This window comes from Haliotis asinina, chromosome 8 (assembly GCF_037392515.1).
Source record: "Haliotis asinina isolate JCU_RB_2024 chromosome 8, JCU_Hal_asi_v2, whole genome shotgun sequence".
Lineage (NCBI taxonomy): Eukaryota > Metazoa > Mollusca > Gastropoda > Lepetellida > Haliotidae > Haliotis > Haliotis asinina.
In genome coordinates this window covers 62582709-62597036 of record NC_090287.1, presented here as the reverse complement: position 1 = coordinate 62597036, position 14328 = coordinate 62582709, and the positions used below count along the sequence as shown (strand labels likewise).

At 39.1% G+C, this 14328-nt stretch overlaps 2 protein-coding genes across 2 annotated transcripts in view; one reads left to right on the top strand and one right to left on the bottom strand.

Annotated features, from left to right (window-relative positions):
• LOC137294727 (cyclic AMP-dependent transcription factor ATF-3-like) overlaps positions 1-14328 on the bottom strand; it is a 270414-nt gene that overhangs the window by 125509 nt on the left and 130577 nt on the right. The gene's annotated exons all lie outside the window — the stretch shown is intronic.
• Positions 207-14183, top strand: LOC137295334 (glutamate receptor ionotropic, kainate 5-like). Its single transcript, XM_067826650.1, has 13 exons — positions 207-226; positions 2912-2985; positions 3473-3610; positions 4575-4865; positions 5276-5457; positions 5706-5879; positions 8232-8417; positions 9576-9676; positions 9844-9931; positions 11007-11325; positions 11762-11979; positions 12579-12847; positions 13651-14183. Exons 1-13 carry the CDS (start codon positions 207-209, stop codon positions 13949-13951), a joined length of 2361 nt encoding a protein of 786 aa, XP_067682751.1. The 3' UTR covers positions 13952-14183.

Genomic DNA, 14328 nt, shown 5'->3' with positions numbered 1-14328 from the left:
GGTAGGTGACGATGGGCTTGATGGCCCGAGTAAATAGTCACGGGGTCCTTCAAAGACGAGGTCTAACTCGTTCGTAATCCTCCAGTGATGAAGATCCCATCAAATCCTCTGTCTTTCCGCCAAATTTGAGTTTACCAAATTTTAAAACGTAGTATTTTTGTTCTTTTAAGGTTGGCTGAATATTTCTTACAATCCAGATAGGGTCTATGCAGGTAGCAAAGACAAGGTGAGTCCCCATGGCCCCTAGTATGGTGATCTACTTTCGGTTGCTGGCGATCTATGGCCTACTTTCATAGTGTGATATACCCTATAGTTAAAATGATTTAGATTTAATTAATACTTTCACATGTATCATGTGCTATTCTAGTTTGCTTTACTTTCCTTCGTTGACAGGACTTTATAATCTATCTTTAGTTACTGTTAATCTATATAATGCTTTAGTCACGATATGGCAGAAATATTGCCGACTCATAAAGGAATTAAATAAACTATTATAGAAATCTTGAATACAAGAATACAAGATAGTTTGATGTACAAATGTTCTCTCAGTATGTAATCTTTATAGTCATATTCACATTTGCGGAATACTGACGGTATTCATGAATAAACGGAGATGGAAACAAAGTCAGCAAACAAAGGCTTAGGGCGTTGAAGAAGACTCAATGAGATCTGATCCACACACCCGACAGAAGACAGTGCTGAACAGGGACCTTACAAAACCTTCTCACCTGTAAACCTATCTTGATTATAAATTATATATTGCTTGACTTTCTAGTGTCTGACAGTTACTCTACGCTCGTCGCGTGGCGTTTGTGTACTATGTCATTCAATGAAGGCACGTTTGAAGAGCTTTGTTGCCCTAGCAATAGACACTACAAAACGTTGTTTTCAAAGATTTATGTTAACTGTCACAAGCATTTCTATGCACTACAGTAATGAACAGTTTTTGTTTTTGTATTGTTTTTATTTTTGTTGTTTTGGGGTTTTTTTTTGCTTTGGTTTGTTTTGGTTTGGGTTTTTTTGTGGGGGTGGGGGGTGTTGTTGCCTTTTATTTGATTATATATACTACATGTACTGGTGACAAAGTTACAGTTTGTGTATTTTATGATTAGGAAATATTCAAGATTTTCTGTCATAGTTGAATGCTTCCACGTCTCTTCATGACCATAGTGCGATCAACTTCAGTAGTGCCACGCTTTCCTAGCATGTACGGCCAGACATAGTGACAAACAAATATCGATATGCGGAACATGGTTGTTCCAAATGAAATTATCTATTCAAAGGATAATTCTGACTTAGTCAGACAATAGGCATATCATGTCTGTTGATTTTGGTCGCAACAAAGCTGTATGAAATCCTTTGCGACCATGTGATACAAATACGCGAAGATCTGAAATCCTTCTGATCCTTCAGCAAAGTTTAATTTTCTTTTGGCCTGAAGATGTCATTCCGCCCAGATGGGCAAGGTCAATACAGCTGTCTGCTTCTTACCTGAATGTCTAACAGACATGTCTCGTTTATCTGTGCGGAAATCTAGCTCTACGAATATTCTTTTCATATTGAGAAAAGGTCTTGCAATGTTGTTGATTAAAATGCAACTGTACGTATAAAAGTAACTGTATGTATGGTCACCAAGTGTAGTAACAGGTGTCTTTGGATAAAAGACTGAAGTCTCAGTTTAAGGTCTCCGAGGAGTTGTCAAGAAGCTAAAAGTTAAACGTTTGGATGTTCTCTGTGAGCGGGTAGATCATGGTACATGTTCTTTTGTCAGTAAACCTAGCATGATACACGCTGAATGCTTTTGTTACCTTATACTTAAACAAATGTAGAGAAATGTCAAGAAAGTAAACAGAAAGCTTGACGAAGAATAGATAAGGTCAGTTAGACAATGTGTCTGTGTTTGTAGTATTACTCGACGTGGGAACATGCCGGGACTGAATACTACCAATCGCAACTTCACCATAATACGTCTCAAACTGGCTAAATCTTGTCTGTTGTTTCACACCATGTCAACGCACAACAGACAACACCAAACACGTGTTATGTGATTGGGGTACGACCACACTTCAGTCTAATGGGTTCCTGCTCAATGTCTACATCCGAGTCTTTCATCTACGTCAACACACAGCTCATGACATTGTTGACATATCTTATGATTCAAGAAGCAATGCCATCAAACGGCCTTTCAGATCTTCGGATCTGAGCCGAACAGAGCACCTGGGAAATCGATACGTATGAATGTATGCCAATTGAAATAATCATCTACTTTCAACAAACCAAAGCACAAATAATTCATGCTTTGCAAATGGAAAAATCGATGTTCTGATTTAACTGAGCCCAGTTTCATGCATTTTGTCTTACACGGGTGTATATATCAATCTTTACTTAGTAATACTACTGTGTGATCTGCACTCTGGTAGATGACACGAGTGAAACATGAAACAACGATTTGCTGAACACAAGCAATCATCACTTCTTTGCATGCAGACAAATACACGAGTACACGTCTAACAACATCAAAGTGTTAACGCCAACAAACTTGGTCATTACTCTTTTATAAGTGACGTAATCGGCGCTAAGAAATGATACAGCACACTAATGGACGCTACACACGCTGACGGACGCCAACATGAAAGTGTAAAGTAGGCGTATGTCTATTTGAGTTTGGAACAACAGAATCAAATTTCAGCGTTGTGTTCTGTAAATTAACCTGTGTGTGTTTTTATGTTTGCCTTTAATCGACTATTTTGTGAGTTTATGTGCTGACTGACTTCCATTTTGGTATTCCAAGAGCAGTAATAACTTTATGTAAACAGGTGTCACTATGCAACGGATGTCAAATCATTCTGTCGCCTGTCACGGTCATTATCAGTAATGAGATTTCGCCAAGACTCTGAAACGGCCGTTCGAGGATACCAATTTGTATCATGCGCATAATCATCTTATTGACGTCCATATATTCGTATGTTTGGGCTCTATCACTGGGTAAGTTAAATTCATAATGCTGTTTGTATCTGTAGATACATTCACACGTATTGTGTATTGAGGTGTTTTTAACTGTATAAGTGTTTTTACAAGGTTTTTCTATAATGGCGTGTTTTTCAGTTGTCATTGTACTTTTAAAAAGCCCCCCATTAGCAACCATGCATACATGCAACATTCATGTAAGCATTTTGATGATACTTACCTGAGTATGACTCCTGTAGATGCACGTTGATTTTCTTTTCAATGTATACAGAGTGTTTTTATAACGCCATTCTTACGTTTCAAAACATTATTCTCCGCGTGAATACATGACCTTTAAGATGACAATTTCGAGATTTCTTGAGCGTTGGTAATGTCAATATTGATAAAGACAAGATGTTTACTTAAAAGCTGACTATCTAATTGTGTTTAATCCTGTGTTATTAGCGAGTAAAATAATTTTGTCATGTAACCGGTTCGCTTTTCTTTTCTCATGGTCCTTTACCAGGTATTTTGCTGGCCATTGAGGGGTATGAGAAATGCCCAATTCCTGCTGTTTGCCATAGAAATGACTCGGTCAGGGATCGATTAAATGTGACAAACTGGCTGATCTCAGCAGGGGGGCAGTTTGCTGCGTCGAAAACAGGTAACGCATTCATTCGACCAACAATAAGGCTGCCAGTGAGAACGTGAAAGCGGAGGTCCCAAAGGTGTTATTCTGATTATGTTACTCTGAACAGGTTACCATGGGGCTTTCCTGATTGATACCTTCTAAACAACTGTCTATGTCTCACGTCAGTGTTATTCAAAAGGACATTTCAGAATTTGTTTTTTATTTAGTTTACAGTTTTAATTGCAAATTTTGCCAAAAAGGCATTGTAGAATTGAAGCGTGTTCTGCTTATGTGTATTGATTTTTCCATCACAAGGGATGAATATTTCAGTGTAAATCTGTCAAGGATCTTTATTATAGTATTGATTATCACTTGATTTTTTACAAGAAGTATGCTTGTTTGATATATATTTTATAAATATTTTGTAAATAGTTAAATGATTGGTAGGTTAAATAAAAATCTGATATTGTTAGTGGCTGTATCTTCGAAGGGGGTTGAAGAACTGTAAAATTATTGTGCCCCGAGATGGTACGTAAGTCCCCATACAGTAGACGGGTTTGAAACTGTTTCGTCTTTATCACGTCATTGCACATGACTTGCACTTGTCTGTACATGTCACTCATACACACATGTTTATGGTATACTAATCAGGAAGGGTTCGTTCCTTTGTTGTTGTCGTTCTTTCTGGAAGGCGAAAGGTCAGAGAAACACATGCTATTTGGTCAATATACATTCCCTGATGTACATGTTGGTATTTTTAAATTACCATGATAAAATAAATACATATTTCCATCTATGTTATATGTATTTCAATGCACTAAGAAAAGGTTGTTCCAAATATGGATTCAGGCATATCAAAAAGACTTATTTTAAACGGGAATGTTTTGTTGTTGTTGTTGTTGCTGTTGTTGTTTAGGTTGTTGTTTCATGAATTCAATATGTGTGGTACATTACTCCTACTGGCAATGTTGTAACAACACTGTGTATTGAGTTACAGTGAGATCGTTGGATGGGAATATAATGGTCCTCGCATCGATCTCTCCATATCAGCGTCCCTCCACTAACAGAGATGACACCCCTTTTAGTCTTTGCTCCATGGTCTGCAAGACGTTCCTATCCAGCCACACAATATATGTCCAATCAGTGTTAAACGTCACACACACAAAGCAAGCCAACTTTGATGCCATCTTCAGACACGATTCCATGGAAAATGTCATGCGAGGCATCAGGTCAATACTCAACCATGTGAAGTGGAGGACGCTCGTTGTTATAACCTCATCTTACCAAGGTGGGCAAGAGAACACTGACTATTACCTACACCTTTGATGAGGACAATAAATTGATGATAAAAAATGAAAGCAACAATTTGTGAAAATCCGATTTATTACAAACACATCAACCAGTTACAGATATACTGTGCAGCTGCTCACAATAAGAGCTAATAACAAGTGTAATATACATGAGGATACAAATTATTTTGTTCATATAACAGGAGAAGACATCAATGTTTTCATGTCCCATAAGCATCCTGAAGTATAACCGATAAAATGCTCACTAAATGACATTTCTTTGACTGTTCTTTGATTTATAGTCATATATTGCATCGACTAAAGACTATCAATAATATAAGAGAATATTCCATAAGAACATTAAAAAATGTCAGCCCATGAAAAACTTTCCAAATGTCTATATTTACAGTTTTGACTGCACAGTCTGGAGGTAGACTGGCTTCCATCAAGTTACTTCTATACATGATAGATGATCCCACCAATCCCCTTGAAAGTATTGACCTCGCCAGTATCTACGAGCTGCTTCCAGAGGAGGAACGCAACCTTCTTCTGGTGTGTCCATCCGACTGTATACAGAAAATCCTCAATCAGGTAGTGTCTGTAAACTTCCAGTATGTTCCCAGTTCAGGGTTTCACTGTATTCAACCTTACTTTGATTTGTTGTTTAGAAACCTTTTCACTTTTCTTCACCATATAACAGAATCTATGACAATTCCAGAGGCAGAGATTGACATCTACTGCAAGTTCTAATGTAACGAGTCCTGCATGACAAGAAGACATTTATAAGAAAGGCACACCACAGCGTGAGTTGTGTAAAGTGCATACCTGTTTCTCGTCAGGCTCGCTGGATGGAATCAAACACAACAATGACGGAAACACTTGGGGGCTCGAAATGGCTGGTGATTCCTTCAAATGGAAGTGTCAAGGATTTTACTTACAGTCGTGAATCATTCAAAACTGATGGCGTTGTGTTTCTGGATCTCATGCCCTGTTCGAGATATTATTCACCACTGGTAAGCAACTGTTTGGTGTAGGTTTCAGTAACTGACCAACCATTGAGGCTGGGTCCATCTACAGCTGCGTATCAAAAGTTTGTTCACTTCATAAATGGAAATGCTTTTAGTACTTTTACATTTAGGTACAGCTTATGCGGACAAATGAGTTCAAATGTTCAAATGTGCTTTTATCATCGTTGTGCGTTTAAACAACGTAGTAACATTCTTAACAGCCGAGGAAGAAATGCAGGAGCAGTGATCACATAATAAAGACAGATAGGTGAGTTATACTTTATTCCGTTAATATTTCATTTCTGGAATCACCATTTGTAAGGACTTACATAAACTATACTCTGAGTGAAAGATAGAACAGTCACAAATTTCATTACATCCAGAAATCCCTGTTAGTATATTTTTCCAGGGATGCTCTTTGCCTTTGGTTTGAAGCATTTGGGTAAAACACATTGTCTTGATAATGAACTATTGTGATGAAACAGGCAAAGAAAAGAAATTGGACAAATTTGGAACGAAGCAGGATTGTGACATTCAAGGATGCAGGGAATAAGTGGAGTACCATTCAGAAGTCTATGGAGAGAGAATACAGTGTCTCAGTTAGAGGTATGATCAAGCTGTTTACGAACTACAAAGAATCTGTCCATATTGAAGATTTGCCAAGGTCAAGCAGACCTCGATGTTCGTCAAGACGTGAAGATCGAATAATCCATAACTGTGTCTGGAGGATAGGTATGCTACAGTGAACATTATTCATTGTGGACTTACACAATCAACGGGTAAACAGGTTAGTCGGAAGACTATCTCTTGTAAACTACAAAGCATGGGTTAAAATGTTTTGCCCTGCCAGAAAACCTCAGAACGGGCCAGGAGTTCTGAAATTTGTTCCTGGAAAATTGAATAGTGAACGATATGAACAATTTATCATCAACGATATTTCAGATCATGGTTCCTGTGTGTTTTTTTCCAGCATGATAATGCCCCTCCTCATAATTTCAAATCTACACGTGAGTAACTGGCTCGCGGGTAATTCAGGTGCCACCATAGCCAGGAATTGTTTGAATAGTTTTCCTTAGGTGACAAAACGTTTGATACGCAGCTGTACAATCAGACGCATCCCATGCTTGTCGTGAGAGGTGACTAGCATATTCCTGTTACTACAAGTGACTAGTGAGATCGGATGGTCGGTTACTTTGATTTGATTAATCACCGTAGCTGTATAGGTCTTGAGTGTCTATCTGTGGGTTGGCTGGTACTCACTACCATCGCTTAGCTGGAATATGGATGAGTGAGCCGATAAAAAGCCAAACAAGGAACATGCAAGAAGAAATAATGTAGTGTTACTGTTGTGGAGTGATTTCCGGAACAGTAAGGAAATGCCTGTATATGTCACTCTACACCATTACAATGTGTAACTCCCTTAACAACTCCCAAGGACACGAGTTCGCAACCAAAACACCAAAACGTTGGTACTGTTAGCTTTTGGCTGATTATATCCCCGTGTATCGACATAGGTTGACTTAGGCATAATGTTTCAGGGAACAACAGAGACATTACCAGGTAAACACCAACTGTTATGAAGTTAAAACACGTGGAAGGGAAATTCGTATATGTCAGTATTTTGTTCATTTAATATAATTTATGGACTACCTTGCTTCTCAGCTTCACCAACATTTTAGTATTGGAAGTTTAAATTCGTAACTGGCTTGTTAGTGGTTGTACCCTTAAAGGGGGTTGGAGTACTGTAAATTTATTGTCCTCCTGAGAGGGTACGTAAGTCCACAAACGTTCAAAGTAAATGTAAACTTACCAGGATTTTTAAACGCCGTGTTCTTGATGTTTTAATTTTGACTAACATTTCATACAATCGCTATCAGCTGAAGGGATGGTGTAAATGACTCCAACTTGAGTCCATGTAGGTAGCAAAAGTACTGTAAGTCACCATGGTCCCTGGCATAGTGATCTACCTTCAGTTGTTGGTGACCTAGAGCCTGTTTTATATTGTACTGTCCAAATAGTGTTATTAGTTTTAATTGCGCATGCTAGTTTTAAATTCTGTTTGTGATATTCTGGTTGTTTTTTTCTGCCCTTCGTCGACAGGTTTTTCATAACATACATATATGCCTTTTCTGTGTCAAGTATCTTCTCTTCACGATATGACTGAAGTATTGCCGATGGACCGTTAAATATTAACTCACTCACTCACTCACTCACTCACTCACTCACTCTTCACCTCGATGTTATTTACGTATTAACATTATATTCCTGTACGTGTGCCACAAATTGTATTGACACTTGTCCGAGACATAAGGGCATAGGATATCTTATATATGTACATGTATATGCATATATTTGCAGTGGGGGTCCGCCAGAGATTCCGTCGTTCAAGCTAAAATCCACATGCTCAGGAAAAGTCATACTGAAACGAAGATTGAAACTGCGGGTTACATTGGGCACGATGACTCCGTGCAAGTCCATCATCAGCTCTATCATGTAGGCAGTTATGGATATCGCAACAGAACATTAATTGTCGGGACGCTGGAGGTATCTAAATTACGTTTGCAGTTAATGCTGAAAACATTGTATGTTTGCCGTTTGCTAAAGGAATTTACATTATGCTATTGACAGTTTCTTGTGTTGTTACATTCCCCTGTGCATCAACACCGGATATTTGACCCATCAGCATCAAGTTTATCTACACTATCGTAGCAGGGTAGCTTGCTTTAAGCTCTGTGGTTCAGGAAACGTAAATCACGATCCCACAGTTAATGCAAATGTTCTTGGTTATTGCTTTTGACCGTGTATAAACAATAATCAACGAATTTGTCACTTTTTTCCATTAAGGAACTTACATAGATCAGCGTTAACATGTTGACCTCTTCGCATTGTTTACGGGATGTGCCTGGAGATCTAGCTACTTTCAGATCCAAAACGAACCAACGAGACCAAGTCCGCATACATAGTCAGACTTCAGTGAAATGTTATTGATTATTAGTGGCAGATGAAACCATAGCGTAACGCAGACATCGATTCTTGCAGAACTAAGCTGTGAAATCAATAACTAGTAACACAAGAACAATAAATAATTAACAAATAATACTGAACCACTAACAGTCATAAGTGTCAGCAATCAGTCAATAAGACATAAATTCAAAGCTCAAATATACAGAGAATTGTTGGAAGCTGGCATGAAATTTGTGTTTTCTTACACGTATCTGTTTCGAAATGACCTACAATCGCCCTCATACAACGACATCAAGAACCTTCTGAAAAACAAGAAAAGCATCGTCTTTGTCCTTGATATCATTAATTTAAAGATCCAGCCTCATTAGTGTGCCATTTCTATTCTTTGTTTGATGTTGCATCACTTGTCAACGACCCCCAAATGGAGGTTACCTTAACCAATGGAGATGAAAAGTATCATAATTTTCGATATTTTACGAGCGCCTCGGCCATATCCTGCCACTGGCGATCACTACTCAGCCTGTGCAGCAACATACCAATCTGAATATTCATCGCAGCTGTGAATATAAGCCACCAGTAAATTTCAAAACAAGGCACATCGTGTTTTGTAACAGGAATGTTGAATTGTTGAAATTAGTAACAGACGAGAAAAATGTGAAATATATATGTGGAATATGGGTGTCAAAATGTCCATGAAATGTAATGGCGTTTCACGACAACATTTTCATACTGATACAGTGGGCGCCATTTGTGGTGAAGAGGGTGGAGAACGGTTCTGTCAGATTCGACGGTCTTTGCATCCAGCTGTTGCAGGAACTGGCGAAACAACTCAATTTCAGGTTTCAATCTTTTTATGTCATTATCTGTACGCTCGTGTGTATGCGTGTGTTTGTACGCGTATTGTTTTCTGCTTTATCACACGTTTAGTATACCTTAACTGTGCAATGTCAAATAGAGTTTTGGGAGAACGTATTGAAAGGTTTTGACTATACTTTGTGTTTGTTAGTTACAGGCTGGTGGAACCCAAAGACAAGGAGTGGGGGAGGATACTCAATGGCAGTTGGACGGGACTAGTCAAGCTTCTTAGTAATGGGGTACGTTACAGTCAATACACGAATGTGTATCTAGCATGTTAGCATTAGTTTTTCCCAGTAGGTGTTCATAGCAGAGAACCGGCAGGATTATTAAGGGAAACAACGTCTTTGTTTTATACTAACGGAAATACATTATTGTGTATAACATAAATCTGCATAAAATGAAACCTATTTTAAAAGTTGTAAAAATAGCCTTAAATAAATATGTAGCAAGGCACTTTGATGTCATGCTTGCGCGTCATAGAGTCATTTTGTGCAAAGTGAACTGACTCACTTTTTGCATGCTTTTTGACACCTTAACTTTACACTCTTGGTATTGAAAACTGATGAATGTTGATTATTCTGTTGCCTCTAAATGTTGTGGAAAACGCGTTAGTTCTAGCCTAAATTGCGCAGGAGATTTGCCTCAGGTCGGTACTCCACGCGTCACGTCAGCAAGACAACCGCATTCGGCTAACCTATGTAAGGAATCGTTTCCAGACCAGTATGGCTGCTCTGAACATTCCTGGTTTACGTCCTATCAGTTCCTGGGTATTCTTGTATAAAACTACCTTAGAATTGAATTGGGACAAGCATCGGTTCAGACATGGAAAAACATGCCCCAACCTCTCATCAGTCGCTTTGGGTCGTTTATGCGTCGTCGTTATCAAACGTGCATCAACGTCGATGGTGGACACAGGCGTTACTGAATTTGTGAACTAAATTGGACGCACCTCTTCATATTTATTTATTATGTACTGATTTCGATATTACCCTATCAGCTGTTAAATAGTGATTAAGGAAATCACTGCAAATCATTTGTTATTTTTGGCATTAAAATGTCATAACGTAAAATAATGCTCAGAAACCTTATTCAAACAATATAAGTACACAACGCTTCATAACCCGTTGCTGTCAATTCACTTGGTAATCTATGTAAATGCGGCACTTTGTATCTGAATCATTACTATAAGCAATGTGTCAGCGACAGACAGAAATGAAGTATTTGACAAACTTTCAAGGATTGCCAATTTTCGGCAACATGTGATGTATTTTATGAAGCGAAGAATAATTGTTGTTATTTCTCTACTTCCAGGAAGTTGATATGATTGTGGCACCGATGACTATGACAGAGAGCAGGGCCACAGTCATCGATTTCACAGTGCCATATTTTTACGCCAACTCAGCTCTTATTCTCAGTAAACAGGACCCACACAAGTGGTTGACGCTTCTATATCTGTTCCGTCACGAGGTTCTACTTTGTATCCTCGTCTCACTCATCTTCTCCACTGTCTTCCTCTTCCTGATAGAAGAAGTGACACCAGTTCGTTCCGGGGCGGACGACAGACCCACGGAAATGCTGAGTCGTTATGGAAATATACTCTGGTATCATTTTGGAGCTCTTATGGCGAATGGTAAATCAACATTGTAAAATACCATTGGGCTTTGGGTATATAAAAATGACTTTCATTGCATCAATTATACATTCACATTCACTTATAAATCATGATGTTGTGATTGGTCACATGCATGTTTCTGATAAGAGGCATTTATGAATAAGGGCTTTTTTGCTTTAAATATTATGTACAGATAATAATGAATAAATGCAGCAAAGACGGTTTGTTTGATACTGTTGAAGTCCCTGTCACTTTTTCCACACAGCCCTGACAATGATTGGGAATTCTCCAAAGAAGAGCTGCCTTAGTCAAACCCACCCAGAACATTTCTGAGAAAGGTGAAGTCCAAAACCCTGCATCCTGCTGCATAATCCAGGCAGTAGACCCAGGTTCTCGTCTGATCCTAGACTCTTTGTTAACAAGTACAGCGACGCATATTAATTTTATATTCCAGGAGGACCATACCTTCCCAAAACGGAGTCCGGACGCACAGTGGTCAGCTGTTGGTGGCTCTTCACAGTGATAATGGCGGCCACTTACAGTGGTAACCTCATAGCGTTCCTCACCGACGGTCGACAGAAACCGCCCTTCTCCAGTCTAGATGAGATGGTGCAACAGGACACATACAAGTGGGGGTTTGTTGGAGGGACATCACTTGTCACTCTCTTTCAAGTGAGTATGTGTGGAATGATTGAGTTTACCGCAGTTTTGAGTGAGGTCACAGTCCTTCGTCTCGCGGAGAAGACACTGTGTGCACGGATGCGGCTTCAATTCTTCCAGGAATGATTTCACAGACGTATCTGTACCTCAATGTGGGATGTTCCGTATGTAAGTCATATGTTGACTGATTTATACAGGTCGTACCTTTGTTGAGATCGAATATATTCGTAATTTTCACAGAAACAAAGTAACCCATATATACTGTAAAGGGGCCCCAGGAGGACCAGTGATTCAGACCTGATCGAATTTGAAGAAATCTAGACTAGCTTTCGACATTGCAGAGGGGGCTTGGCTGTATGGTAAATAATATAGTTCAGGGACTGTAAGACAGACCAGACCTTTGATGTTCAGCCCCTGATGTAGTGAAAAGGATTACCATGACACCGAAGACCTTCGATGACGATACTGTCGGTTGTTAATAGAAATATGTCATTTTATTATTTATTGTTACCGGCTATTTATCTGTAAATGGGAAATTCTATTTGTTTCATGTTTACATTGTTTGTTGATGCTATAACACTATGTGTGATACATACGAAATATGTTTTAAGGAATCTAACATCTCCGTCTATCAAAGTGTATGGCAACGTGCGGAGAAACTGGCCACAAACAACCCTGATTGGTTGAGTCAAGATGGCGACAAACACCTGCGCCGAGCGGCAGAGAGCCACTATATCTATATCGCAGAAGAAACACCGTTGATGATGTGGGACGACCCACGCCGATGTCACTTAGAGATGCTGAGCGAGAAGTTCCGTCCCATACAATATGCAGTTGGCCTACCCAAAAACAGCGAACACTCTCATGACTTCTCCCAACAGTGAGTACCACTGGTGCTGTGTTATACTTTGTATTTGTTGTTTTGTTGCATTTTTTATGTATGAACCTGGTTGTGGGAATGTCAGTGGATGTACTGATACCTCTGCTTGACATTATTGTTTTTGAATCGGATACTTAATTTATGACGTGTATCATGATATTTACTGTATCACATGAGCGAAATGAAATCCCTTTGTCTTTTTCACTATCAGTTCCTTCATACGACTAGCATTGGTTGCTGAAGACCAGTTTTAACCACGGGCCAATCCCGTGTTCATAAATTGTAAAGCCATAGTGCTTTTCACCACTGTAAATTAGAAACTGGGTAGGAATAGAACATTTTATGATTTTGTGCTCAAATATTTACAGTGCTGCACTGAAACATCGGCAACAACACAACATAATTATTTATACAAACCATAGATTCACATTTGTGGTGCAATCCAATCCGCTGTCGGAACTTACGTTTGCGTAGGAGAAGGCGTAGTTTATTTTAATCGTCGGAATCTGTAAAAAAAAAAAAACCTCCCTCAATAGAGCGGCTATCTGTAACAGTCCAGTGACTGACGTGAGCGTTGATTTACCCAACTGGGATACGAGAACCAGGTCTATGACGTAAACACCCGATCCAGTTAGTCACATCGGACAAGAATCATTCTTTGCTGAAGAAAAACTTTGTGCAGTGAGTCTTCTTGTGGGTCTGATCATAAAGTAAATTTATAGAAATCATTATTCTTGTTAAAATGTGTCATTTACACGCGATGTGTCAAACTATAATCGATATATTTCATATTCACCTTTCAGAATATTGAAAGTGTTCGAAAGCGGCCTCCTGGAACTATGGTGGAATCGTTTGAAACCCAAACATCAGTGTGAGCCTCCAAGTAGAAAAGCAAAGAGAGTTGATTTCTTAGCATTGCAGAGCGCCTTCTATGGTGCAGTCGTGGGTGTGGCCATGGCACTCTTAGTCCTTGTGTTTGAAGTGATTAAAAAACGACGTAAACAAGCACAGCAAAGAAAGTCTAAGATTGATGAAGAAGAGTCCATGAGATCTGTCACTTCATCGCAGGAACCTTCCTATCCAGACATACCTTCTAGCACCTGACCGAAGACAGTGTTGGACAGGGGCCTTACGAAGGCTTACCATCTGTAACTCTCACAGATGATATCCATGGAAAGAGGAACTTTTAGTCCACTCCATACACGGTTTTTCTTAGTAAACTAAATATCCCATTTACTAGAATTTCCACAGGCTTATCGTACTTGATAACTGCGTGAAAATTAGAGATATCTTTTGTCAGCATTCACGTGACTTATCAATAAAGCCATTTTCAGGATACACCCATTGCCCAAAACTGGTATTGTCAGTTTCATGGATTCATAAGCACACGCTCATGGTATTGCCAGAATATGCAATCAGTTAGTTGACAGCCCTGATTGGAATTACCACAAACACAAGCAGAAATTGAACAGTTATAGAAA

Coding starts and splice junctions, on each gene's coding strand:
- LOC137295334 (XM_067826650.1), top strand. CDS start 207: ATGCAGGTAGCAAAGACAAG. Junction 3,611..4,574: donor GTTTGCTGCGTCGAAAACAG/GTAACGCATTCA, acceptor ATTGAGTTACAG/TGAGATCGTTGGATGGGAAT. Junction 11,326..11,761: donor TGGAGCTCTTATGGCGAATG/GTAAATCAACAT, acceptor TTTATATTCCAG/GAGGACCATACCTTCCCAAA.